This window comes from Scophthalmus maximus, chromosome 13, assembly GCF_022379125.1.
Source record: "Scophthalmus maximus strain ysfricsl-2021 chromosome 13, ASM2237912v1, whole genome shotgun sequence".
Taxonomy (NCBI): Eukaryota; Metazoa; Chordata; class Actinopteri; order Pleuronectiformes; family Scophthalmidae; genus Scophthalmus; species Scophthalmus maximus.
This window is the reverse complement of record NC_061527.1, coordinates 18,012,822-18,038,931: the sequence shown is the minus strand read 5'-3', so window position 1 is coordinate 18,038,931 and position 26,110 is coordinate 18,012,822. Positions and strand designations below refer to the sequence as shown.

The following is a 26,110-nucleotide window of genomic DNA, read 5'->3' as shown; positions in this document are numbered from 1 at the left end:
CTGTTAAATTGGCTTTTGTAATAGCCCATAAACGTCCTTGTACCAGACGGTCCGGTCCAGAAAGCTACAAGTCCTTGTCCTCACTGCAGGTTGGTAGAAAAAGTCATTATTCTAACCAACGACTCCACGGAGACTGACCAGCGTATTGATTTGTATTCATCAACAGCTGCACAAAATCGTTTAGTTGAGAAAAAGATGGACCTATGGGTTGAAGGTTGTCAGTATACAAATAGTCTGTATTTTCCCATCAAGATTTATGTCCCCATGTGATCAGACACACTAAGAGTATTATGTCTGGTTTGACTACAGCAAGTGTTTTCAGCATTTTGAATCAGCGAGTAATTTACTCAGTTTACTTTCTGCCCTGATGACCTAAAAGAGGCTTTTTGAAAAGCTTTTTGCCGATCAAAGTTGAAACAAAATGAGCAATCTTTATTTTCCCATGGGCCCCATTGCTTTAAAAACATTTCAAATCGAATTGTGACTCAATGGTAGGCCTCTGGGGTACGTCTGTCTCGTACCGCAGACACAACCTCTGAGACTCGCGTGCGTGCGTGTGTGAGACAGCATCTTTAATTACCCAGGTAACGCAGCCAGATGCTCCATCACTCTGGCAATGGCAGTGATTAAAAGCAGTAAAATATTCATTTCAATCAGACACCCACATGCCACATGTATAATTAATGCACAGCGGAAGGACACAGGAACTTTTCCCGCAACCACACACATATACACACATTCCCTTCACCGTATTCCCTCTACACACTGCAGCCAGCTGCTGTGTGTGTGTGCGTGCGTGTGCTGAGTTGGATCCAAGAAATGGAAGTGTGGATGAGCCACTTCGAGAATGACTCCACGGGGAGGTCAGAGGGCAGCCAGACTGCATTCTGGGACATCATTCAGCCACCTACACAGCAGATGTGTTGGAGTGCTCCCTCACTGCCCCGACTCTCTCTGGGAGTGTTTTTGTTGGAGAAACAACATCGAGAGTTTGCCGTCTATCGCATCCTGTCTATTGTGCTTTCTCTGTCGTGGGTGTGCTGCGTTTACTGCTCCTTCTACTTTTCGGCGCTGCTCCGCTTGTCAATACCTTGAAATACCTGTGAGCAGTTTGTCGGAGGTCTCAGAAGCAGTCGGCTGTCTCTAGAGGGCGGAGAAATATACACAAACACAAGACAATCTGACAGTTGAGTTAAATTTACAGACACAAAACAGACATCTGATTTATAACTCTGTTCGAGGAACAGATCTTATCTGCCCAGGGCCACGTATGTGAACACAGAAACCAAACTGAATAGGACTTCCCCATTCAGCATTTGAGCTAAAATGTTAAAAATCCAATGTTTTATTTAAATGCAAATAACACCCAAAGAATTCTTTCACACTTGAAATGAAATCTTTTATTTTCTCCCGTCAATCCCCATGCTTCCACTTTGCCTATTTTCTATTTCTGTCCTTTCACTGCATCTGACTGCTGTCTCTTTGTTTTCCTTGATTAAGCCCTCTGTTACCCTATTGTTTAGACTCCAGCAGTAGGCTACAATTACTCAGCGCTGTGTGTGTGTGTGTGTATTGTATCACGCTCATTACAATTACCTCTGGGTGTGAGTGTGTCATCTGTTTCCTGCTCAAGTTCCAATTTCTCTCGGAGTGGTGAGGGAGCAGCATCCAGATGGTTCAGCGTGCACATAACAATGTGGCCGAGAAATGGGAAGTCTCCATCCGAATGAATGGAGGTTATGCGTCTAAAAACCCTGAAAAAGGTCAAATCTGTGTCACCGGGAAGAGGAACACATAAATCATTTCAGCTTTGGTTTGCTCTTCTCTGCAGCAGATAGTAAGGAGGTGCCTGCTCAAAAACAAAATCCTTTACCACAACATTGATCTTGTATTCCATAAACAAAAAACTGTAACAGTTGGGGAACATTACAAAGGCACTTTGGTGAGGTCAACAAGTGGGAATCATAGAAGCTTTCATTTGATTATTATCATCTCTTACCCACTGTCTCAATTGGTTGGTGGGTCGACTGAAGGGTTTTGATGTTCTTGTGCAATGTCAAAGAAGCCTGACAATTTTCTCTCACACAGACACACGCACGCACAGAGAGTAAATAATACATTATATTTCCATAAGCCTAGTTTCTCTTGTTGATAAATGGGCATCCTTCATCCATTTCAATTGGAAGTGGAACTTGCAATGGAAAATAGGCAAGATTATACTTCCCCCAATTTTTTTTGCCCGCACATTTCTTCTGAGGTATTGATATGCAAAAACTGCTATTGCCTTTTCATTGCACGGTTTTGCACAAAACCAATCACTGGCCACTTTCTCTAATGCAGACACAGACTCTGATGTAGACCCACCCTGTTTGCAGTAAGACAAAGATTCCACAGCAGCTCTGAGACTTTAGACTGATGTTTTATGAGCTGATACATAACCAGCACCTAAAAAACATGACACAATAAAATAATCTATCCCAAATGAAAACCCAGACGAGCCCTATTGATTTAGTAATATAATCAAGGGTGCAATTTTGTTTGAGCACAGATACAGAAGATTACCAAGAATGCCCTCTTCCCTTCATTCCCTCTTGCTCCTGCAGGCTGTTGCTGTAAATAAGGATGTTTTCTTGCCTTGTTAAATTAGATTGTACAAAATCCCATGAAAGACTTTTCAAAGCTAGACAATGGATGTTGGGATTCCTGTGCAGAAGGCTGTGTTTTAAAATCTGCAAACAACTTGGTATAAATTTACACCATTAAATCCCCCAGGGTGGAGTTATGCATAAAGTGCTGTGTGTGTAGCATGAGAATGTAGTCGTCATAATGAGAATGTAGATGTCCTCTGCCTGCCATGGACACACCCTCCAACATGCACACACAAAGTGCTTACTCTTGTCTTGTTGCTGTGCCTCAATGAATAATGCACATATTAATCGTGCAATGTATGGAAGCTTTACTAATTAATTCAGCATTTCCCTGTTTGAGGTTATCTAATTAATGTGGCTTCTTTGTCGTCACATGGAGAACTTTCTCTAAAGTTCAGTCAGCGGTGTCTTGCAGTAGATGGAAAGATTAGAAGGGACACTGAATGTTTTCTTCCTTCTCTATTTATTTGTGCAGATTTTCTCCACCTATTTTCTACATTCGGGGAACGTACCCTGACCAACCAGGAGGAGTCTCAAGAGAAGCGTGAAAGATCTCTGCAACGCTTGGTGGGAAATTACCACCTGTGCACCAATTTCAGAGCCCCTGAAATTTAAAAGATGAAATGTATTTCAGCAGTAATAAATAGTCTGGTCCAATCCGTGCAGAGCCACTGGTTTGTGAGGATTTCACACGCGTCAGCTGATGATCTGCACCCCGCACCGTGGTGCGTCACCCTCAGCAGGAGCCGGAACAGCGGTCGCTACAGTTGTCTCTGAGGCTACAACTGGGACTGGACCTTTGCTCTCTTGATTCACATTTGAGGAAGGAAAAGACGCAGTCTGGGCAAGCAGAGCTGCAGGCATTGCAGAGGGGAGTGAGGCCGGGCTATAGGGCAGGTGGGGCTTGCTTGTGCCCTCTGGCCCTCCCCTGCCCTGATCTCTAGCAGTTTCCAGCAACACCTGGACGCTCTTGGAGAAGACAACACGGGGGTCAGAATCGGGTAGAGCAGGGCAAATGCAACTTTCCCTCAACTCCAGAGCCTGGACAGAGAGACAACGCAGAAGAGACAGAACAGGTCATTTCACAATATTACTGCAGTGAGTATAGAATAATAAGGAAAACTAGACCTTATTTTGTTTATTCACAACAAAAAGTAATTACTCCTTCACAAAAATGAATAGTAGACAAAAGTACGGACATAAACAGATGCACTAAGCTATAGACAGAGTTTGCAGCAATGCTAGTGGCTTTTTGAGGTTGTACTAAGGCACATTGGTGCTTTGAGCTAAATGCTAAGTGTGTGAACAGGCTAATGTCAATGAAACACCATCTGCAGCTGAGGCTCATGGGGGTATTTAGTTGTGCAGGTATTTGGTAAGAAGTCAGGTAAGTTATATGCATCTGAACCAAATGAACAACACCCACACACAACTCATAATCTCACACTTGGTGTCACCTACCATACTCTGAGCACATACACACACTTAGTTCACCACTCAACAGGGTCCTTCCTCTCAAGCTACCAGTGGACTTAATGCGCTTTGCTGAAGGATGATGAGTGCACGAGTGGAGGCAGAGTGCCCACACAGGAGTCGGGTTAACTGGCTTGATGCCGTCACCCGTCACAAGGTTAAAAACATCACATTATGCATAATTTTTACCCGACTGAGCTCAGTTGTTAAGTGGCTCATATGTGCCGCTATGCAGGACTGAGCGGACTGGCGATGAGGAGGGATGGGTATGGCAGAGAGGAGAGCCAGAGAGTTTCCTCGGTACAAATACACACACACACACACACACACACACACACACACACACACACACACACACACACACACACACACACACACACACACACACACACACACACACACACACACACACACACACACACACACACACACACACACACACACACACACACACACACACACACACACACACTGCTGGCCAATGAATCCCCTAAACAGCAGTCTTCATCACTTTGCTGCCCGTGGCTACAGCCTGGCCTCTGGAACGACTGCTGGAAGAGGACGAGCTACCACACAGGGATATGATATGATGCACGGGCACAAACATATAACTAACACACACACACACACACACACACACACACACACACACACACACACACACACACACACACACACACACACACACACACACACACACACACACACACACACACACACACACACACACACACACACACACACACACACACACACACACACACACACACACACACACCTGATGGACAATTAGTGGTTTACCCATCTGTTCGTCTGTAGTGCTTGGAGCATCTGACGGTGTACCAACAGTCCAACTCACACTCAAGGTTAAATCCGTTGCTGCCTGATACATTGTTAATCTCTCTCTGCGTCAGACACACGCACACCTAGGATGTAATGATTGCTATTGTCTATGCCTCCAAAAGAAGTGCCTGTCGTAACTGCTCGTTTATTTACTTCTAGCCTGAAGATACTATTGACAGTTTCACCACAGTGCATGCGCAGTGTGTGTGTGTGTGTGTGTGTGTGTGTGTGCGTGTGTGTGAGCATTTGAGATCGGGCTGCTAATGTGCGACTGTTTCCTTTCAGGTCCTCAAATCAAAGCCGACACCAAAATGCAGTTAAGCAGATATACAGGCCCCAGTGTTGCAAAAATGTTTTTCTCCTGTCTTTCCTAAAACCCTGCATCTTTTCCTCTCCGCCCTCGGCCTCTCTCTCTCTCTCTCTCTCTCTCTCTCTCTCTCTCTCTCTCTCGCTCTCTCTCTCGCTCTCTCTCTCTCTCGCTCTCTCTCTCGCTCTCTATCTCTCGCTCTCTCTCTCTCGCTCTCTCTCTCCACCGTGTCCTCCACATGTCCATTCTGTCCGAACACAGAGACCATCATTCACTGTTATCTGGACTGTCACAGACTCAAACCTCTTTTTAACATGTTAAAAACCGTGTTTTTCGACTGTGGGGAAATGTTTACGGAGACTGCTTTTATTTTTGGTGCTGGCTACAGAAAACAAGATGCTACAAAGTGGCAGTTGCTGAATTTTGTGGTTGGTCAGGCCAAGTTGTCGATTTATAAAAGCAGGAAGGACAGGATAGGAAATGTGTCCGGACACGAGCTGACACACATGTACGTGTCTCTGGTGAGAGCCAGAGTGAGAGTGGACTTCAGGTTCCACTCTCTGATGAACGACATGCAAGAGTTTTTGAATCAGTGGTGTTTCACCACGGCTGTGTGTTCAGTGAAGGAGGGAGAACTCATCTTTCGCTCTGTGTTTATGACCGGATTCATTCTGGTTTTCTGTTATTTTGTTGTTGTGTGTGTTTTTTTTCTCATTTCATTTGTAGAGGACCATGATGTTCTCTGGTGAATCTTAATAAACATTGTGTTTTGAAAATCAAAAAAAAAAAAATCTCTCTCTCTCTCGACATGTCTGCCGGTGGATATACATCTCTCCAGATGCTTCATTAGCTTCATTAAGGCTCCTTCTTAAAGCTCTGTACCTCTGGTATGAGGCTGTCCAGCAGAGTGAATCTGTTCCTGTGGGACGGGTGCGTGGACAGCCACTCTGGGAAGGCGGGCTCTCCTGTCAGCTGGTCTTTGATTTCCATTTGCTGCCAGAAGACTGGTCCTGCTCGCACATCTGCACATGCCTAGGACACAAACGGTTGAGTCAGACACACAAACACAATGTGGCAACCCTCTGTCTTGTGCCGAGATGAGAATCCTTACTGAATTATCACAGCTGGTTAGTTTAGTTTGACAACAGTGCCCCCTGGTGCTTTGCAAACAGGCTACAGAACTTGAGAGAAACAGACATTGGGTCAGTGTTTGATCTATAATTTTAAATACTGATTAATCTATAAAGACCAAAATGTCCTTAGTTATTAAGTGTGAACCCACCAAAAGCACCAATGATTTTGAGTGGGGTCATATCATTTTAAAGGGGGTTACAGTTTTAACTCCCATGTATGGGTCAAGATTCATAAATACTATATCCTACATTTCTCCTCATGCAAGTACATTTAATTATACATGCACTTCTTTCAAATCCTACACTCACAGTATGTAATGTTAAAAGTAAAGCCCAAGCCGAGGTAACCATGATGTTGTCAGGATTATTTTAGCAGGACAAAAACAGAAAATGATATCTAGTACAGTAGATGTATTTTCCATCTTCCCTATTAGGTAAAGAATACATTTAATAAAAATGGAATTTAAAAAAAAATGGAAAGCTCCTCCAAAGCCACAGAAGAGGGTATACAAACGCCATGCATTTCACTGGCTGAGTAGTACCTTGTGACGAGTAAACCGAACTTAAAAATCAGTGTTGATGACGATACCTTAGCAGCCAATTGCAATCCCACTTTGTCGGCCTCAGCCTCTAGTTTCCGACTGTAGGGACGGCTGAACATCAGCTGGGGGGAGAGAGAAATAACCTTATAGTCAGGATCATTTCCCTTAGAAACAGTCCATTTTCAGATTCCAGACAATTATAAAATAATGTAATTAAAATAACATACAGTGAAATTGTCAGTGAACATACAGTATACACGTGTCTAAAGTGTGAATATTTTGATGTTCCTTCGATTGAGTGGCAACCAGGAAATAGTATGATACAGTGTACGTGGTTAACACTCTGTCATGTGTCACACCTGTGTAAGCTTGTCCTGCGCCCACTGTCCCAGCAGTGCCAAGCTGTCTCGAGGACACAGGGCCCAGATGGCTGTCAGCAGAATAAGGGACAGGAGGTCCACAACATGAGACAGGCTGGCCTGTTCTGCCTGGGGGAGGAGAGCAGAGGGATGTGGGATGACAGGGGGGAGGTGACCGTGGGGAGAAGGGAGGAAGAAGGGAAGTGAAGGTTTGGCATACAGAGGAGAGTGAATGGGAATGGGGAGAGAAAAAATAGAGGCAAAAAGTTTGTGGGATGTGAACGAGGCAGCCGGAACATATTGATCGTTCCCATCTATTCTAGTGGAACTTAACTCTGTAACAGACTTAGAGGTTTTAACAGCCAATCCAATAGAGCACACCTACTGGGTAATACCAATCCCATCAATGCTCATTCCTTTCATCTAATTAAAATCTCCTTCAAGCATTTCCTCTGAGGACGCTTAAAGTTTCAAAATACCCACTTCATTAAACACTTTTTCAGAGCAAGAAAAATGGGCTTTTATTGCCGGCGTGAAAACAGCAGTCTGAGGATAATTAATAAAGCGTGACAGTGGCCTAGGTCGACAGGGCTCTGGTCATCATAGCACACGCAGGATTAGTGAGTGTCTGGAGGTGATTGTCAGTGAGTCTTTATCGCTGGCTGATGCAACAGCACTGCAATTGATGCCACTTCAGCCAAATACAATACTTCTGAGACACAGTGGGGGCTGATGATGAATGGTCAGGTCTCTCAGTATGCAATGCGCATAACCCTAGGGGGTCCGCATATTTTATAACTTTATATGCAAGAGACCTGGACGACTTCCAGCTGCAACTTCTTCTCTGTGCACCAAGGGCATCAAAATGACTTAACTTTGTTCTTGAAATTACTTGCAATTTAGGTGTTGTCAATGACTCAGAGAGGTCTGCTATCAACAACGCTTGTAAAAAGGTCAGCATACTATACACAGATCTTTTCACATTCTTTTTACTCACTTACTCTGATAAATCTTCACAGAGGTTTCCACATTTCTGTAATAAACTGTGTTTAAACTGCTTGACTCCCACACACAACTTTATGTATGTAACTTCATTTCTTTCTTAATTCCTTAATCACTGTGCTGTGATTGTTATTGTGTGTTTCAAGGTCACTGAGAAGTGACTAACTGCCAATGTCGAGGTCAAGTACTTCAGGAAACCATACAATTGTTAATATGATGAGGGGCAGAAACAAAGCAATTTACACACTTACAGAATGTCCCAATACTGCATGAGCCATCTCGTGTCCCAGCACAATGGTGAGCTGGTGAACATCCGCCACAGCGTCCAGCATCCCCGTAAACATGAACACTTTGCCGTTCTACATAAAAGGAAAATAAAAAGCCAAATCTGAGCCATATGGTGTTTGGATATATTCTTTACAGGGGAACAAAAAGTAGGCGATAACCGTAAACTTTTCTGAGACTGAAAGTTACCTCAACATATAGCACGGTGACCCAATTCTATAAATCCCACCTACTTAGTACTTTGATAAATTTACAGAAAATATTCAATATGAATTATATTGCTAAATATTCAACATGTTTTTATATTTTGGCTATGTTTTCATTGCCATTTGTTTGATAGTCTGTTTTTCTGCAGGTTAGCCCAAAAACGACAAGTGATCTCTATGAAATCTTGTGGCGTGTAGGGGCATGACCCAAGGAAGAACCCGTTCAATTTTGGAGCGGATCCGAATAGATGACCAGATCCAGAATTTTTCCCCCCACTTTGGCTTTATGTGCCTATGCACCCTTCTAGTTTTCTATCCAATTATTTTTGGCCAGGGTAAAAAAACAAGCAAACCTTATTGTGAAAATCTATTCGATCTTGTTCGATCAATATCACAAGAAATAAAAGAAACACATTTCATGAAACACTATCATAATAACAAATCCTCACATATGACATTAGGGATGCAATAGTGTGATAATGTGAAAATATATAAAAATGTCTTTGTCCTCACCGGTAGGACAAAGGCGTTGACGTTTGGACTTTGTACCACATGGACGCTCCAGGTGACATCAGACACTTGAGGAATGTCCTTGTTCCTTTGTGCCAGATGCTGCACCACCCGCTCCACCACCTTGTGACGGGGGTCAGTGACTGGAAGCAACAGCTCCGCAAACTCCTCCATGTACTGAAACACACCGACACACACACCGACACACACGTATTAAAACGTTTTTAATACTCTAAACTGTTTAACTTGTGTAGTTTGTCTGCTTCGCATTACGGTCATCCTGTAAAACACACACACACACACACACACACACACACACACACACACACACACACACACACACACACACACACACACACACACACACACACACACACACACACACACACACACGTCTGCCCCTCTCCCTCTCTCACAGCATCTGAAGTCAGAGCAGCCAGCTCCATGTAGTTCTCTCTGCTGAACACCAGGAGGCGGGTTCGTCCCGTCACAGGAGACTCATCCAGGTGGGTCAGGAGAAGGAGAGCTGCAATCACCATAGCAACACCTGCCCCCACTGCCAGATGCCAGCGGCGCATCCGGACCCATTCGCGCATGAGCTGCCGCCGGTTGTCTGGTAGAGCCGCCCACCACTTCCTTAAACTCCTGCACACAAAGGGGGGCCACAAGGTCTGTCATATCAGTGTGTGTAGCTCACAGGCTTGTGCAGTAAATTCAAATTATTATGCTTACCTAAAAAAATAGATATAATAATTAGAAGCTCCTCACAGCCCAGAGGTAAGTAGACAAGTAGGCAAAGACTTTTTTTGTAGTGTCTAAACAAAACTACTCACTCTTTTACAGAGGAGAGGTCCAAATATCATATATGACCCAACACTAAACCACATTAATTATTTAACCCTTGTTGATGGTGTGCGTTATGGAAACATATTTATATTACCACAGTCACTCTACTGCATTGATGAAAATGACCAATTAGTTGTAACCAATTAAATAACGCAAATAAGGCAACAATGAATCTGTTACTTGTAATGAATCTATTTATTCTGATTAACATAACACAATCAACACAATGGTTGGTAAAATAATAAGATATGTGTTGAACACATTACTTGAAGTATATTCAAATTGTATTGTGCTTTAAATAATTGAATACATTTGTAAAATTACTTCTAAGGATTTTCCTGCCTCTCTATTCACTCTTAAATGTAATCAACTGAAAAGTAATTAGTAATAAGTAATAAATAATTATATTCTACATAACCTACTGGCTTCAAAACATTTTCATGTATTATATTAAAGTGGGCACACTCAATGAGCACTTTATTAGGAACACCTGTAGACCAGCTTACCGCTTATCCTGACGGGGCTTGAGCATGAGAGGCAGGGTGCACCCTGGACGGGTGGTCAGTCTAACCCGGGGCTGACAGTCAACCATTCATGCTCACATTCACACCTACAGGCCGACTGCATGTCTCTGGACCGTAACCAGAGAGAACCCAACCAGTCACTGGGCGAACATGAAGACTCCACACAGAAAGGTGCTGACCACTGCTCCACCATGTCGCCCCCTTTGTCCTACATGCAATAATCCAATCGGCCAGTCATGTGGCAGCTTCGCAATGCAATGAAAAGCATGCATGCACAGGGCAGGAGAAGTACGTCAGCTGCAGAGAACACGGTGCCCAAGAACATGGTAGGAATGGGGCTTGTTCGTTGGAGGAGTCGGACTGTTGGGTCCATGACTCCATGGAGTCCAGGCTGCTGATGCTGCTGCTGCTGCTGTCATGTTGTGAGACATGGATTTTTCTTGGCAAACATGGAAGCCCCTTAATAGCAGTCAGTCGTGGTTTGACTGCCACAGCCCGAGTATAGCTGCTGACCATGTGCGTCCCTTAGGGGCCACAACTGACCTTCCTGCCCAGAGACCGGTGAATAGAAAACAACGAAACAGCAAGACCCCTCATCTCCAATACAAGTGGACCAACCACCTACAGCACATATGTAAAGGATATACGCCATTCATTACTCATTTATATTCTCGATGCTTTGAAAAACTGAGGCTGTTTTGAGAGCAGGGGGGGGAACTACCACACTTCGGGTGCTCCTAAAGAAGCGAGCTCAGTGAGTGTATGTTCGTGTACGTTTCGATGCATCGACACACACACACACACACACACACACACACACGGTTGAACTCCAGTGTGTCCCCCTACCTGCCCAGTATCATGGCCGCGAGTTTCTGCAGGGGTTTCAGCACCATCCATATGAGAGGAGCCGGCAGGGCCCCGCGGGGGGCCGAGGTGTGGAAGCGGTGCACGGGCGCAGGGTGCAGGGGGGAGGCGGTTCGGGGTCCAACCCGGAAGCACACCGTGGGCGCATTGCCGCGGAGCGACAGACGCGGTCCGGTCGGAGCGGCTCTCGGGTGGAAAGAGTCCGTCGCCCTCCGGCAGCTGGTCCTCAGGGGGCGTCCGGCGTGTTTACTGACCTGGACGTGTCGAGACAGGAGAGCGGAGAGAGAACACACGCGACTGCACCGCGAGAGATGAACAGCAAGTAAAACCATTACGTCCTTCTTCTTCTTCTTCTTCTTCTTCTTCTTCTTCGTCTGTTAAAACTCTTTCTGACTCAGACTCCAGCTGAGGAGGCTGCGGTTGTTACGGTCTTCATGTTGTCGATCCAACAGCCGGAACTGTTGTCAGCGGCCAATGTCATTGCTACAATGGTCGTTCGCTAGAACTAACGTTGGTTCCTACTGACCGAGCAGCTGCCGACTCAGATGTTTGTGTCCGGTCCCATCGGTTTGTTTGATGAAAATCTCAACACGCCGAGTGAAACATTTCATTTCCCCAGCGACGCCACACGTCTGAACTTGAGCAGCGAACAAGTTGTTTGGGCGCTGGGACGTTCCCGCTTCCAAATTGATTCCCCCTAGAAACAAGTGCGCGCCGCAAGTTCCGGCTGCACTGTTCTACACACTATTTCGCGTGAAGGTCAAGTTATGAATCCCCATGGAAATATTGAACAAAAATATTCTCACCCATGATAAGGAAGTCAGAATTTTCTTTACACTGATAAGGAACTGTGACTTTTATTTGACATTGCTTTATGTGTCAGAGGCAAAGCTATGGTATCCATCTTTTATTTTATTTTATATTGCTTTAAGGCTTAAAGTACTACATAAAATATATATATATGAAAAGTATGAAAATAAATTTGTATATCATGTGTAAAAGAATCCAACTAAATATATCCCCTTACATAAACACACCTAATAGGTCCATCATTGGGTTTTGGGTTAAAGGACTTTAATATGAATTCTGCTCACATAATCCTATTCTAACAAAATAAAATATAATTTAAAAAATGTAATCAGCTAATTTGTGCTACTGATACAAAGCCTTGTATTATTTACATAAAATGTTGTACTTTTTACAGCTAAATAGTTGTAGTATAATAAGAGATATTTGGTCCATCAGAGCAAGTAGTCATGTTCAGTCGATAACACTGAGCCCAGGTGTAACACTGTGTTGCTTTTGATCTCCGAGGTTGTGTCTGTGGAGGGCTGGACACTGCCAGAATCATGATCGGAGTCTCCTCCGCCTTCCTGCGGCCTCTCGTGGCTGATCAGCTGGTCAAAAGAAAAGTCGTCCGAGTCCAAAGGTCTGGGTGAGGTATTCAAAGACACTCCCCCTTCCTGTTGCTGCTTGGCAATAAAGTCTGACTGAAAGAGGGCCTGGAGCTGGATGAGGAAGGGGTCACCCTCCTCATCTGGCAGGTGCTCCAGGTACCTGGCGAGAGATGACAGCATCTAAAGGGAGGAGACAGAGACAGAGACGATATTTAAAGTTGAGGTAAATCAGATGTTATACATTGGGATGTACACATATGCATTACTGTGGAGGTTGGACTGACCTTCTCCAAACAGGTGAGATGAGAGTCTTTCTTGAAGAACCTGTCCATCTGAACACTCCTGACAAACCAGAACAGAAAATAATGGTTTAAAAAATGTTTACTATATCTAAAAAAAAGAAGAAGGGATCAGCATGAGACCATACATTTGAGAATGGCCACCACAGACTTGTGTCTGTACTCACCCGGGGGTTTGCGAGTATTTTTGGATGATCCACTGAGCTCTCTTCATCGTTTGTTCCCAGTCTGGGATGTCTTGTGATGACAGGAAGTCAAATCTGTAGGGCAGCTCTGTGAAGGAACAGAGAACAACTCAGCCAGAGGGTAAACTACTGTTGTAATGTCCACACAAGTCACTAACCTACATTGTGGGTTTGATTTCTTCTCGCTTCATCTTAACAATATATAAAATAACAATTTATAAAATTGTGTGCGTGCGTGCTTGTTTAAAGACATACTCTGGGGGCCCGAGTGCTCCTGGCTCTCTTTCACCAACAAACAGGTGGTTTGGGAGTGGGGGGATGGATTTGCTGGGTCAAACGGGCTCACTATCATACCAATGAAGGGGGCTCCGCCACGTGAAAAGTAACTCTGGAACAATCCGGACACAGGAGAATCAGACTACAGACACACAGACTTAACTTGTATGTGGCCTCTCTCACTTATTCATTTTTACCTGAAACTGGTCCTGTGTGTTTATGTCCCGTACTGAAGGGTTGGGGTGAAAGGTGGGGTGTGAGTGGTACCAGCCCACCACACCGTAGCCCTGGGACAACAGCACATCACAGGCCTGCGTCTGAGACACCGGGTCCATCTCACACTGCAAACCTGTACTTACACTGTTGCATGGCTCTGCTACACAGATCTACATGCAAACACATGGAACAGTTTATCAGCAAATTCAAATGTCAAAATACATTGTCAATAAATTATCTATTCTCCTCCCCCTACCTTCAATACTTTGTCTTCCTCATTAAAAGTCCCGCCGAGCAGACCGATGACTTCTCCCCGTGACACATGAGCATGCTGATGATCACAGCGCATTTTATCAGTTTAGGAACAAGTTAAAAGACAACATTATTCTACAATGAAATATAGCTAGTAACCTTTTTTAACACAAACTTCTGTATGCAGCTCCTTATCATTGACAAAATACAAAGTATTGAATATAAGAGACAATATAAATGATACAGTATAATTGTAGACAACACAAGATAAGGTTGAAATACCTACAAAAAAGGAGGGGAAATAAATACAATGTAAGTGAAACATTTGGGATTATCTCAATTTATGTTGAAGTTAAGAATGTACAAACACAATCTATTGTAACTAACAACACACAAACCATTATCTTGTTCTTGTCCATATAGTCTGCATCATTTAAATATCCACAGTGTAGGTTTGTAAAACTCATGACTTCAACAAAAGCTTACTGGAGTCAGGAGTTAGTAAACCTGGAGTCCATTCAATTACGCTTGGTTAGAGATGTGGCTTAAAGCTCCTTTGACTTGGGAAAAACAACAATCAAACCATTGAGTTTGCTGTTCACTAAAAGCAGCATGCATGATGTGAACCATGACTCAGACGCATCATCTAGAATGGTTGATAAAGCTGGAGAAGGTTTACAAAGTCACAAGAATCTAATTATTCATCAGTCAACAGTTTGACAAATTGTCTAAAGATGGAGATGATTTTATTTTGTGGCTACTCTCTATAGTAACACCTTCAGTAGCATACCATGTCCATGATGAGAAGAGTCTCGGCACACACAATGACCTGGAATGGCTCCTGAGAGGACGGAAAAAGAGTTAAACACCATAGCTCACTGGGGTGAGAAGTGTAAATATATAACTTGGGTTTATGCTGTTGATACAGCTGTGCATTACATAATGTAAGTAGGATCAGTGAATGCATATATCGTAAAAAATATTTCATTTTCTAAAGTTCTTCAAAGACTGTCTGATTTTAAAGATTGGTTTGGGGGAAAACTGACTGTTATTATTTTAAACTGTTATGAAGTTTACGGAGACCTAACACTGATTAACTACACAACTAGTTTTTGAAGCCCATGTCAATAACCTTATTAAATCGTGTTACTTTCACCTCAGAAATATCCCCCAAATTAAATCAGCTGTCTTTTCCTGACCTAGAAATGCTTATTCATCCTCAGCATCTCGGCTTCAGCTGGTACAGAATGCTGCTGCTCGAATTGTGACCAACACCAAGCGTAGGGCCCATATCGCCCCAATTTTGCCTCCCTTTATTGGCTGCCAGTTAAATTTAGGGATTAATTTTAAGTTTCTTTCAATAACTTTTAAAGCTCAGCGTGGTCTGACCCCCAGATATATTACAGAGCTACTAACTCCCCATGCTCCAAGCCGTCAAGGCTGGTAACTACGAGTGACTGAGCCTTTCTTGAGATTAGACTTGCCAGCACTTTATCTGTTTTCAAATCATTGCTCAAAAACATATTCTTATTAGAAGCATTGTAATGCCTGCTTTTTCACAGTTTTAAACTAATGTTGTTTGTTTTTAACCATTTCTTTTATGTTATCTTTCTTATTGTTTTGACTTGATTTGTTCTGTGCTGTTTTATTCCCATGTGTGTTGTAAAGCACTTTGTAACCTTATTTAGACAAGTGCTACAGAAATATATTTTTATTATTATCATCATTATTATTGTTTTTATCATCAATGGCTGGTGAGATTTCTATCCTGCATGATGGACCACATTGCTGGAGACTGAATGATGGGAGGCACTGCCACTGACCTGTACATCTTCTCCAAAAGACCTGCAGGGAATCAGCTGGAAGGGATCAAAAGACCTAGTAGAGGGAGTGAGATCATACTTATTTCTATATGTATGAACACAACACACTGCGAGGAATAAAATACATGTTGCATGATCAATCTGTCAAACTCACCCTCTATATCTGGACATCTTGCAGGGTTTAGGCTGCCTCTTCATCTCCTCTCTCCGCAGAGCAAGTTCCTCTGCACTGAGATGCTGATGCAAACACCAAACACAGAATCAGTCAACAAACCAATGTAGATCACTCCGTGCTCAATGCTGGTGTGTGTCTCGAACTGACAAACCTCATACGTCTGTCCCTCCAGGTCTTTGGCATCACACCAATTTCCCCAAATGTCCCTCACGCGGCGCTTCCTGGTCCGCTACAACCAATCAGCAGTTAGGTCAAGGTCCAGGAAATCTCACATTTTAGATACTTAGTTGTCACTAGGTGTCATCAGTACCTACCATGCTCTGCAGCCTCTGGGCGAGCTGATAGGCCTCAAGCACATCTTTGCCTTCCTTATGCTTGGAGCGGTCCACCACCTTTGGGCGATTATACACTGCTTGCTCTGTGAGAGAAGAGACAGAGCTCTGAGTGAGAAGGGAAGTGAGGCAAGATTTGTTTTTAAAGAAAAGTATGCTGCTAGACGCTCAGCCATGTTACCACAGTTGAAGTTGATTGCGCCAATGAGTTCCAGGTAGGTGTGTATTCTCCCAATGCAGTTGACGTCGCCACAGTTCTTCAGGCCTGGGCGAACGGATGTCTTGTTCAGGTACTTAGGTTTGCTCTTCAACCTGGTGAACAATGATACTTTAAAAAAACACGTGTTCTGCACAATTGGGGTGTGATTGAGAAATGAACATCACATGTTTTATACCACTGATCCAGGATGTAGTTTCTGATCTTCAAATATCTTTCGGGGGTTTTGGATGGCCGTCCCTCAAAGAACTCTGGAATAGCCTGTTTCTCATCCTCAGTGATAGTGTCCTTGTCCATCTTTATTTCCTCCTCAGGTACCTTGAGCTCCTCCTCATCCTCGCTCTCCTCCAGGTCTTCTTCTGATCTCTGATTAGGCATCTGCTCAATCTTATCAGCAGAGTCTGGGAGGCAAAGCAAAATATATGTATATATATATATATTTATTTATTTTTTACAATTTTAGGTGTACATTAAATTAACAAGAGAAAAACATGGATCATAGGAAGTGTGGATTACCCATATCATCACTACAGGCCTCTTCCAGTTGACCAGAGCTCCCGGACTGGGAGCACTGGGCCTCGTGCTCATCATTCATTTGCTTTGAGTCTGTCTGAGTTCCTGTCTGAGGGCTTTGTAGAGGGGGGGACACTGTCTCGTCTTGCTCATTGACAACGGGCTCTTCTTTGACAGGGATTAATGACCAATGTTGATGACTTTGTGGAGATAGAGAGATGTAACTGTGTCGGTCCTTTATCTCCTGCATGCTCTCCACTTCAGTCCGCCCTGCCTCTTGCTGCTCTTCTGTGGGACTGTCCGTCGGGATCCCGGTGCCCATTTGCTGCTCTGGCTCAGTTTTGACCCCAGTTTGCGATTTGTCGTGGGCGTCACCATCATCATTCAGGTCATTAGTGATATCTACATCCTCATCCTCATCATCGGAAAGCTTCTCTATACGGACAGTGTTGGCAAGGATGGATGGGGGCTGAGGGGGTTGCAGCACAGGTCCAGCAGAGGGAGCTTCAGATCTAGGTTCGGATTTCACCTGAGAAAATGGACAAATGATGAATGAGTTTGTTTATCCTTCTATATTTGTAAAGCCTTCCCAATGAATTCCTTCTGGTTGTGAGAGACTAATTTGGAAAGAATTTTCAAGTAAATTCTTGTGTCAGCAAGCTGTGTGTAGACCTGCGTAATACATAAGTAGCAGCGTCACACAGAGATAACATAAGGGTGAATCTCACCTTGTGTTTAAAATACTGTCTGGCATAGCTCTTGACCTGAAGAACAGTACGGCTGTCCACTAATTTGGCAATCTTAGTCCATCTTCGACCAAACTGAGCCTGTAGAACAACACACCCATATTAACTTAGATTTACACAGAAATCCGCACATCCACTTGGCCAGAAAGACATGGAGACATGCTGAATATAATATTATGTAAGCAATTGATGTTGGAGAAAAAGGGGAGCTTACCAGTCCTTCTTCAAACAGGTCTTTCTCCTGTTTGGACCAACGAGAAGAGGATCCCGAGACCGAGGCTCTGGCTGGAGAACTGAACACCGAACAGAAAAGACCGTGACATAAACGCAAACAAGAGGAAAGGGTGAACTTTGCTCATGTGAATGCTGAGAGAAGAAAATACTTACTTCTTCACTTGTTTGGGCTTGTTGATAGCCTCACTTTCCCAAATGTGACTAGGAAGCTCCTCGCCTGTCAGGTAGTAACTATGAGTATAGTTCAGGACCACCAGATATAATAGTGAGTGTGATGCAAAGTATGTAAATGAAAACGGTAAATCTGCAGCACAGTTCCACCACCAAAGGCATTAACTTGATGAATTAAAAACATCATTGAAAAATCATAAAATTTAACAAGCTTTGATTGGCAACATTATTTATATGATTCCAGGAAAAAAACTAAATCACTTTCTCACTTTGAGATTTTCGTTATTATTCCACCCTTTTGTCCTTAATTTCTGCAAATAGTAGTTTAGTAATAGGAGTTCTGTTAAACCAACTTTATTTATTCAGACATTCGAAATTAATCTCACAGGCCCCCTCACTCGGAAAAGATTTAAATAATCAAAAATTCAGGAGTTTTCCTAAATTACTCGTATGTACAATGTACAAACTAATCTGTTTTTATACAAACGGTTCTTGCACAGAGCCCAATATCTGTCTCATGAAGTGCATTACTCTCAAACAACTCTCAATTAGACAATCCTGATTATGATCATCATCATCCATTCTTTCATCCTCATCACGAAGTGTTGGGTCACACAGCTCACACAGTGAGTGTGTTTCATTTCATGGGGTGCTTGTATTTATGGATGTGTGTAATGGTATTTTTACACAGACTTCTGTCAACCCTGTAAACAAAAAACTGAATGTTGTATTTGTTTGTCAATTCTTTACTTTTAAAATGCACAGGTTGTGGGTCAGATGACAGATCTTTAATGAATGTATGACCTCATCACACCTGACATCATTTCCTCTGTCATTGATCTCTCTCATATCTCTTCATGTCGCTTGATCTCTCTGACATCAACTACTGTTGCTGCTTTGATGTCTTGGCATTTTACTTTTAAGTGTAAGACGCTAGACACATGAATCACACACAAGTCAGTGAGTTCAGTTGAGATTTAAAAGGTATCCTCAGTTTGCACATTAAGAAATCCATGAAGTCCCTTAACCAGAATAAAAGTGTCCAGAAGTCATCATCTTCAGTGACTCTAGAAGCAGAGGAAGCAATGTCAACAGCTGTTTCAGCTCAAACCCAGTCAGCAGAGACCAACAAGGCACAGGCTGCTATGGAAATGGAAAACCAGTCAGTAGTAAAAACTGAAGCGCAGTCTTCACCGAAGACGGAAACAGAGACAGCTGCGTCTCTGCTTCAGTCTTTTGTGGCAACTGTCGTCTCAGCTCAGACCCAGTCTGCAGAGAAAAACAAAGTACAGGCTGCTATGGAAATGGAAAACCAGACTGCTGCAGAAACCAACACACAGACTGTAGAGACTCAAATGCCATTTAAAACCATGCCAGTGCCCACCCGAGCCAGCTATATCTACGAAGGTCAAGGGTACGATCACCAGGGTCTCGCCTACAACCAAGGTCCAGGGTATGACCACCAGGGTCTAAACTACAGCCAAGGCCCGGGTTACGACCACCTGGTTATAGCCTACAACCAGGGTCCAGGCTACGACTACCAGGTTCTAGCCTACAACCAGGTTCCAGGCTACGACCACCAGGGTCCAGCCTACAATCAGGTTCCAGGCTACGACTACCAGGGTCCCGCCTACAACCAGGGTCCAGGTTATGACCACCAGGGTCCCGCCTACAACCAGGTTCCAGGCTATGACTACCAGGGCCCAGCCTACAACCAGGTTCCAGGCTATGACTACCAGGGTCCCGCCTACAACCAGGTTCCTGGCTTTGACCACCAGGGTCTCGCCTACAACCAATGTCCAGGCTATAACTACCAGTGTCCAGCCATCAACGAAAGTCCAGCCTACAACTACCCAAGCCCAGACTGCAATAAGTACCAGGTCCAGTCTGCAGCAGCCACCGAAGGTCAGCCTGCAACAGAAAAGTTGCATATGAACAAAAAGAAAGCCCCTCAAGTCACAAAGTCAGAACTCATTGAGCTGATTTGCGAGAAGGAGAAATATGTGATGACGATGGTAAAAAGGAAGACTGAATTACAGACTCGGGAAAAGGAACTGAGACATCAAGTGACCCAGGCAAACAATGAGAGAGCCGTTTATATTGTTGAGCTGTCCAAACATATGAAGATGGAACGGGATGCTGCCCTGAAAATCAAACTACTGCAGCAAGATCTCAAAGCTCAATCAGACAGGAGGAAGGAGACCGAGACCTGCCTAACCAGACAGGCGGAGGAAACCTCCAAAGTCAAATATTCACTGGTCCAGGCTGAACAAGACCTGGAAAAATCAAAATACCAGTGGGAGATTGAGCTATCCGGTTTCCTCGCTGAACCAGTGCAAGCAACCTCCAGTATTAAGGTGGAGTTGTTGCAAATGCAGGAAGACCTTGTCAAGGAACGACTCCAGTGGCATAAGGAAAAGTCTTGCCTCCTGGAGTCTCCAAAGAACACAAAGCAGGCTCTGTACGACAAGGAAAAGGAGAGAACAAAATCTAGGGATGAACTGATGTGGAGATTAAAGAGCCTGGAAAATGAGATTAGAGAGATTAATAGAATTTCAAATAAACTATCAAGGAAATGATTCCTCCAGCTCTGTAGATGAACTGGGGGGAACTAACCTTTCTCTGACCTCTCACATGGCACTGCCCAAACACCTTATCCCTGGCCTAACAGTGTTTCCCATAGGATTTTTGAGAGACTGGTGGGTGGACATCAGACACTCTAGGGGTTCCGGGGGGCAAAACTTTGCATCAAGCTTGTGCAGTTTGACAGCAATTTAGGAGGGTAGATCTATGCTCTTGTAAACAATTGTTTGCTGTAGTAAAGCAGTGTCTCCCATACATTGACTAGACTGTGGCAGTCAGCCATAGACTCATAACAAACCAAAAATATTTTTACACTTCTCGCAGCAATATAAAAGATCTGAAAATGTGCGTTCACACCAAACACAACAGAAATCTTTCGCCAAAGTAGATTTCATACAAAGTCTGTGCAAAGATCCAAATGTGTGGGTTTTTGCACCGTTGCTTCATCAGAGCAGCTCTCAGTCTGTCACGCAGCCCCGCACTGAGGGGGAGGCGTAGTGCCCTGCTGTGTGCTTATTAAAGTTACTAGTGTAGTGGCCGTTCTCAACATGTATGTTTGGCCCGTCTTACGGTTTGCAGTTTTCTTTTTGAAACTGCAAAAAGTGACCTGTAGTAATTGAGCTGCGGAGGGTAAAACCGGCTGTGGACCTGGTGAAGACCTGCAGGACTCAGTCCTCAGAGCTCTAAATCCACACTGCTGCACAAAGAGCTGTTCACCTGCTTAATCAAAGTTCGGTGAAGATCCACTCGGTACACAGAACTCTGAAGGGGATAATCAGCTGCTTACGTTGACGCTGCTCCAGAGCGCTGATCGGCTGATTCAATTCTTTACTAGAGCACACAATTGTTTACAAGGGCATACAGTTCTTATAGATCTAGCCTCCTTGATGGATTTAAAAATTTTCTTCCCAGGGGACCATGCACCCGGACCCCCCTAGAGGGTCTGACGTCCACCCACCATAGTCTCTCAAAATCCCATGGGAAACAGTGAATAAAAAAATCTAATCATAAAGGATAAATCATAAGGATATTACCACTTATGTGTTGTATGGACACTGACCCCCACCCACATACAATTACAAAAAAGGGGGAAAGTAGCTTCTTTTGAAAATATCATTCTTTGCCTAAAAAATAATGACAGCACAGGAAAAAACAGCTAAAATTAAGAATTAATGAACATTAATATACTTGATACCATCAGGAAATTTTAGTAAAAGCAATTTATATAAAATTATGAACAGATAATTTCCTGAGGACGTTGCGATATATCAGACGATATTTCCTCATATTTCTAAGACCATAATTCTTTCTGTATTATGATTTTAATTTAATTTCCACTATCATGCATGTTTTGTGTTCTTCAAAGTTTTCAGAGATATATATTTTAAGTATAAGGGCAACAGAGAGCCTACTCTTCACTACTGGACACATCCTCTTACTAATCTTGCTAATTATTCAAGAAATCTGTCTGTCTGTCTTGCACACACTTGTCATGTGTGTTGTTTAGGGTCCAAGAAAGTGCGGTCTTGAAGTATTGACAGTTTTTACAGCTGTTTGTACAGCAGCTTCAGAGCTCCGAGGACTGAGTCCTGTGGGTACTCCGCCTCCTCTTCAGTTTGTTATTCCCGCCTGTGTACGTGAGTGCACGTTCAACGCAGGAGCAGTTCGCTGCTGGGTGACAGACAGAGCTGCTCTGCTGAAGCAATGGTGCAAAAACACCACACACCACAGTCAAGTCAATGTATGGGAAACACTGGCTAACCCCTAATCCTTCCACTCACCCTGAATCCTTCCCCTAACCCATAAGTTCTGGTTCTTGACCACCCACCCAACCAGACAAAGGTGAAACACATCCATCCAACCGACTGAGGCAGATGACTGCGCACAGTCCGGTTCTGCTCAACGTTTCGGTCGACAGTCACCAAATGAATGCTCATAGGGGAATGTTTGAAACACAAAATAGACTTGACCAGTAATAAACTGGGTGACACAGCAAGAAACTCTCTATATGGAATTTGCAGGTTCTCCCGGTACTGCGATTTACTTCCACTGTCCAAAAATGATGCAGAATGGAGACTCAATTCACTGTAGATGTGAATGTCAGTGTGAATGGTTGTTCGTGTCTGTATACTGGTGACATCTCCAGGGTGTACCCTGCCTCTCACCCAATGTCAGCTGATGGATGGATTGACTGACCCCAACAAGAGCAAATAAAAACAATAAAAATAAAAGTTTCAGTGTTGAATTTGATGGCGTAGAACAAACTGTAGCTCTTCTGTTGAAGTTTCATTATTATTTGTATTGTATCTATTTCTTTCTGTTGGTGTGATGTGAAGGTTATTTTGTTTTATTAGTTTTTATATCAAAATAATGTATATTTGTCAAAAGTTGAGGTCAGATCATGACCTTGCAATAATTGGAGCTTGTATTTTACATAATTTGCAATCAAGAGCAGTCTTTTCCTCTAAAAGTCCAATTTTGTTTTTTTCATAAATGTGATATTGATTGTAATCTTACTGTAAAGCAAGGAATCACTGTCCGTCTGTCTTTCTGTGTGGGGCTTAGATATCTCGAGAACGGTTCATCTTATCGGCTTCACACTTGGTATGTCTATTGTTAAGGGCCCAAAGAAGTGCAGTGTCAAATTTAGGGAGGTCTGGACATGTGCTTCGTTCAATGTTTAGAAACTTTGAATAAACGGGCGAACAGCGCTCCGATCTACCTCCTGTTCAGTAGTGGGGCGGGGCAGCGTGTAATAACAGGCACTCCATACTACAACCAACCAAACTCTTTTTCATGTCCATGTCATGCAATTTCATTTCAGATTAGGTGACGGATGTGCCTGTCTCTAGCAGTGCTCAATGACACCACCATTTCATGGCAGGTGTGTTGTACAGAAACTAAGAAAGCACCGTGTCAAGTGTGAAGTTTGTATGAACCTTTCTTGAAAACGTTTCAAGCAGCTCTACCGCAAGCCAGAAGATCGACCCATTCCAATGAGTGTCCTTATTCATGTTTCTACCTACTGTTCCTGATGCGTTTCTGCAAAAACGTACATCTGACAAGCTGCAGACTGGGGCAGTTGTTGCCCCCTGTTGTATCCTCAGGTCTGTAGTTTTCACTGTATGAATATCCAAACTTGTGTGACTGTTGAAAGGATACTGCTCCTCCTGCAGCATCTTCTGTATCGCCTCCCTGTTCTCGGGGCTGATGGAGCTGTCCAGCTCCCACGGCTGCACAACAGAGACAGGGAGAGTCTGTGATTCAGAGACACTGACAGTCGCACCGGAGCCAGCTGAATGACCAAGATTCATCAAGTCGTTGTTACCAGAGTCCCGGCGCTGCTCGTCCACGCAGACTGTACGAGCTGCTCCTGGGCTGCACCGCCTCCATCGAGCTCACTGCAACGGAAAGAGGAGAGGCCGTGAACGCACCACGGGGACCAGCAGAGTGGACACAGACACACACACACACACACACAGACGACAGAGACACACACAGACGACAGACACACACACACAGACACACACACACACACAGACAGACAGACAGACAGACAGACAGACACACACACACACACACACACACACACACGTCTGCACTGTGCGACTGAACTCTGTTAACCGGCGCGAACCACAGGTCACAGCCCACAACCCCCGCTGACAGCCCGCATGTTACTCCACCACCACAGGTCGGCAGTCTCACTTCATGCCGCTCTCCGTCTCGTCTCCCTCGATGTCAACATCCACCTCGCCCTCCATGTTGTGGGAGAAACGTAAACAAAGGAACAGAGAGAGAACCGTTTACTGGAAGCAGTGTTCAGTTTCACCCACAGCGACACCCTGTGGCCGGGTGTCCGAATTGTCTCTGTTGTTCCATCCATCCATCGTCTACCGCTTTATCCATTTAATGGTCACGGGGGGGGGGGGACCTTCTTGCTGTGAGGCAAAGGTGCTAACCACTACACCACCGTGCACTGTTGTTACAGTAGAAAAAGGTCTTTCAGGTTTGATGCTCGGTGCTCTACTGCCTCCTTCTGGATTGGATCCGGATCCTCAGGGTCCAGTTCCCAGACAGTCCAGTAACTGTCAGAAAAACAAACAGCCAATTGCTGTCTCCTCCACAGCCTCCTCACTCGCCGAGAAAAGAAATATCTAGCTTTACTGAGCCTGAAACAGAATCAAATCAAAATGTCTAAAACAACATGTATGGCATAATCCTTAAACAAAAAGGTATCAACAACAAAAAAATACCTTCTGATGATAATAACAATGTTTAGGCTATTGGTAAATGATTATTAACATTACCTCATTTTAAAAGGGACTAGTGAAAGGGCAGTGTCCTACTGCACATGAATGAGGATTTTTTGTTGTTGAAATTGCTATTTGTATGCTGATTGGATGAAGAGCAGAGCAGATTGTAGCATGGTGCATGATGTCACTTAATTTCAGCCAATCAGAAATGGCTACATACACGCAGCAATTCCTGGGATCATGTGATCGTCATATGATGTTCTTTGCTGTCTCTTCTTGAATTTTTAACATTAGTTGAAACTGTAATGTTGTTTAATCCTGTCACTAATGATACATCTAAATGAATGTGCTTGTCTCAACCGTATGTTCACTGTTTGAAATGGTGGCCATTGACATTTCTTATTAGAAAACTAAAAATACTCAGTAAAAAATATGATGACTTGATTAGTGGTTTGCTTCTGATTCTGATCCATTCCAAGTCATTTGCCATGATACAGTTGCAGTGCTTTCTAGAAGAAGGTCTTTGATGCATCTGTGCCTAGTCCCCATCCATCCACTATCTATTCTATACCATATCCATTAAGGTTCCTTCGTCAATTTAGAGTCTCCAAGTAACCTAACCCCAATCTGCATGTCTTTGGACTGTGGGAGGAAGCCGGAAAACCCGAGGACAACCCAAGCATACACGGGGAGAACATGCAAACTCCACACAGAAAGGCCCTGGTTGGTCGAAACTCCATTCAAACCAAGAACATTCTTACTGTGAGAGGACAGTGCTAAGAACCACCGCACAGTCCCCAATGTCTCAGTCATTGGCTGCATAGGTTCATCTTTGACTACATCCGATATCTCAGTGTTTCATCATCCAAAAGTAACTGTTTAGTTCTTTTCTTGAA

The 26,110-nt window shown here is 43.8% G+C and overlaps 2 protein-coding genes across 4 annotated transcripts; both read right to left on the bottom strand.

Annotated features, from left to right (window-relative positions):
- Window positions 1-1,853: 1,853 nt before the first annotated feature.
- Window positions 1,854-12,243, bottom strand: oma1 (OMA1 zinc metallopeptidase). 2 transcript variants are annotated; one of them, XM_035647552.2, is made up of 8 exons: window positions 11,525-12,243; window positions 9,725-9,953; window positions 9,312-9,485; window positions 8,559-8,666; window positions 7,306-7,434; window positions 6,994-7,068; window positions 6,154-6,303; window positions 1,854-3,689 (listed from the first exon to the last, which is right to left on the bottom strand). In XM_035647552.2, the coding sequence occupies exons 1-8, from the start codon at window positions 11,872-11,874 to the stop codon at window positions 3,345-3,347; spliced, it is 1,560 nt and encodes a 519-aa protein (XP_035503445.1). In that variant the 5' UTR covers window positions 11,875-12,243; the 3' UTR covers window positions 1,854-3,344. The 2 variants fall into 2 exon arrangements, with proteins under 2 accessions (XP_035503445.1, XP_035503447.1); XM_035647554.2 differs by lacking the exon at window positions 11,525-12,243 and adding an exon at window positions 10,661-11,483.
- A 140-nt stretch (window positions 12,244-12,383) lies between these two features.
- Window positions 12,384-24,820, bottom strand: mysm1 (Myb-like, SWIRM and MPN domains 1). 2 transcript variants are annotated; one of them, XM_035647550.2, is made up of 20 exons: window positions 24,667-24,820; window positions 24,290-24,362; window positions 24,124-24,194; window positions 18,361-18,438; window positions 18,188-18,266; window positions 17,956-18,054; window positions 17,231-17,756; window positions 16,893-17,115; window positions 16,679-16,809; window positions 16,480-16,583; window positions 16,317-16,394; window positions 16,145-16,227; window positions 15,991-16,045; window positions 14,958-15,008; window positions 14,172-14,246; window positions 13,897-14,085; window positions 13,679-13,811; window positions 13,406-13,511; window positions 13,224-13,281; window positions 12,384-13,119 (listed from the first exon to the last, which is right to left on the bottom strand). In XM_035647550.2, the coding sequence occupies exons 1-20, from the start codon at window positions 24,720-24,722 to the stop codon at window positions 12,784-12,786; spliced, it is 2,604 nt and encodes an 867-aa protein (XP_035503443.2). In that variant the 5' UTR covers window positions 24,723-24,820; the 3' UTR covers window positions 12,384-12,783. The 2 variants fall into 2 exon arrangements, with proteins under 2 accessions (XP_035503443.2, XP_035503444.2); XM_035647551.2 differs by lacking the exon at window positions 24,667-24,820 and adding an exon at window positions 24,577-24,595.
- Between the last annotated feature and the right edge of the window lie 1,290 nt (window positions 24,821-26,110).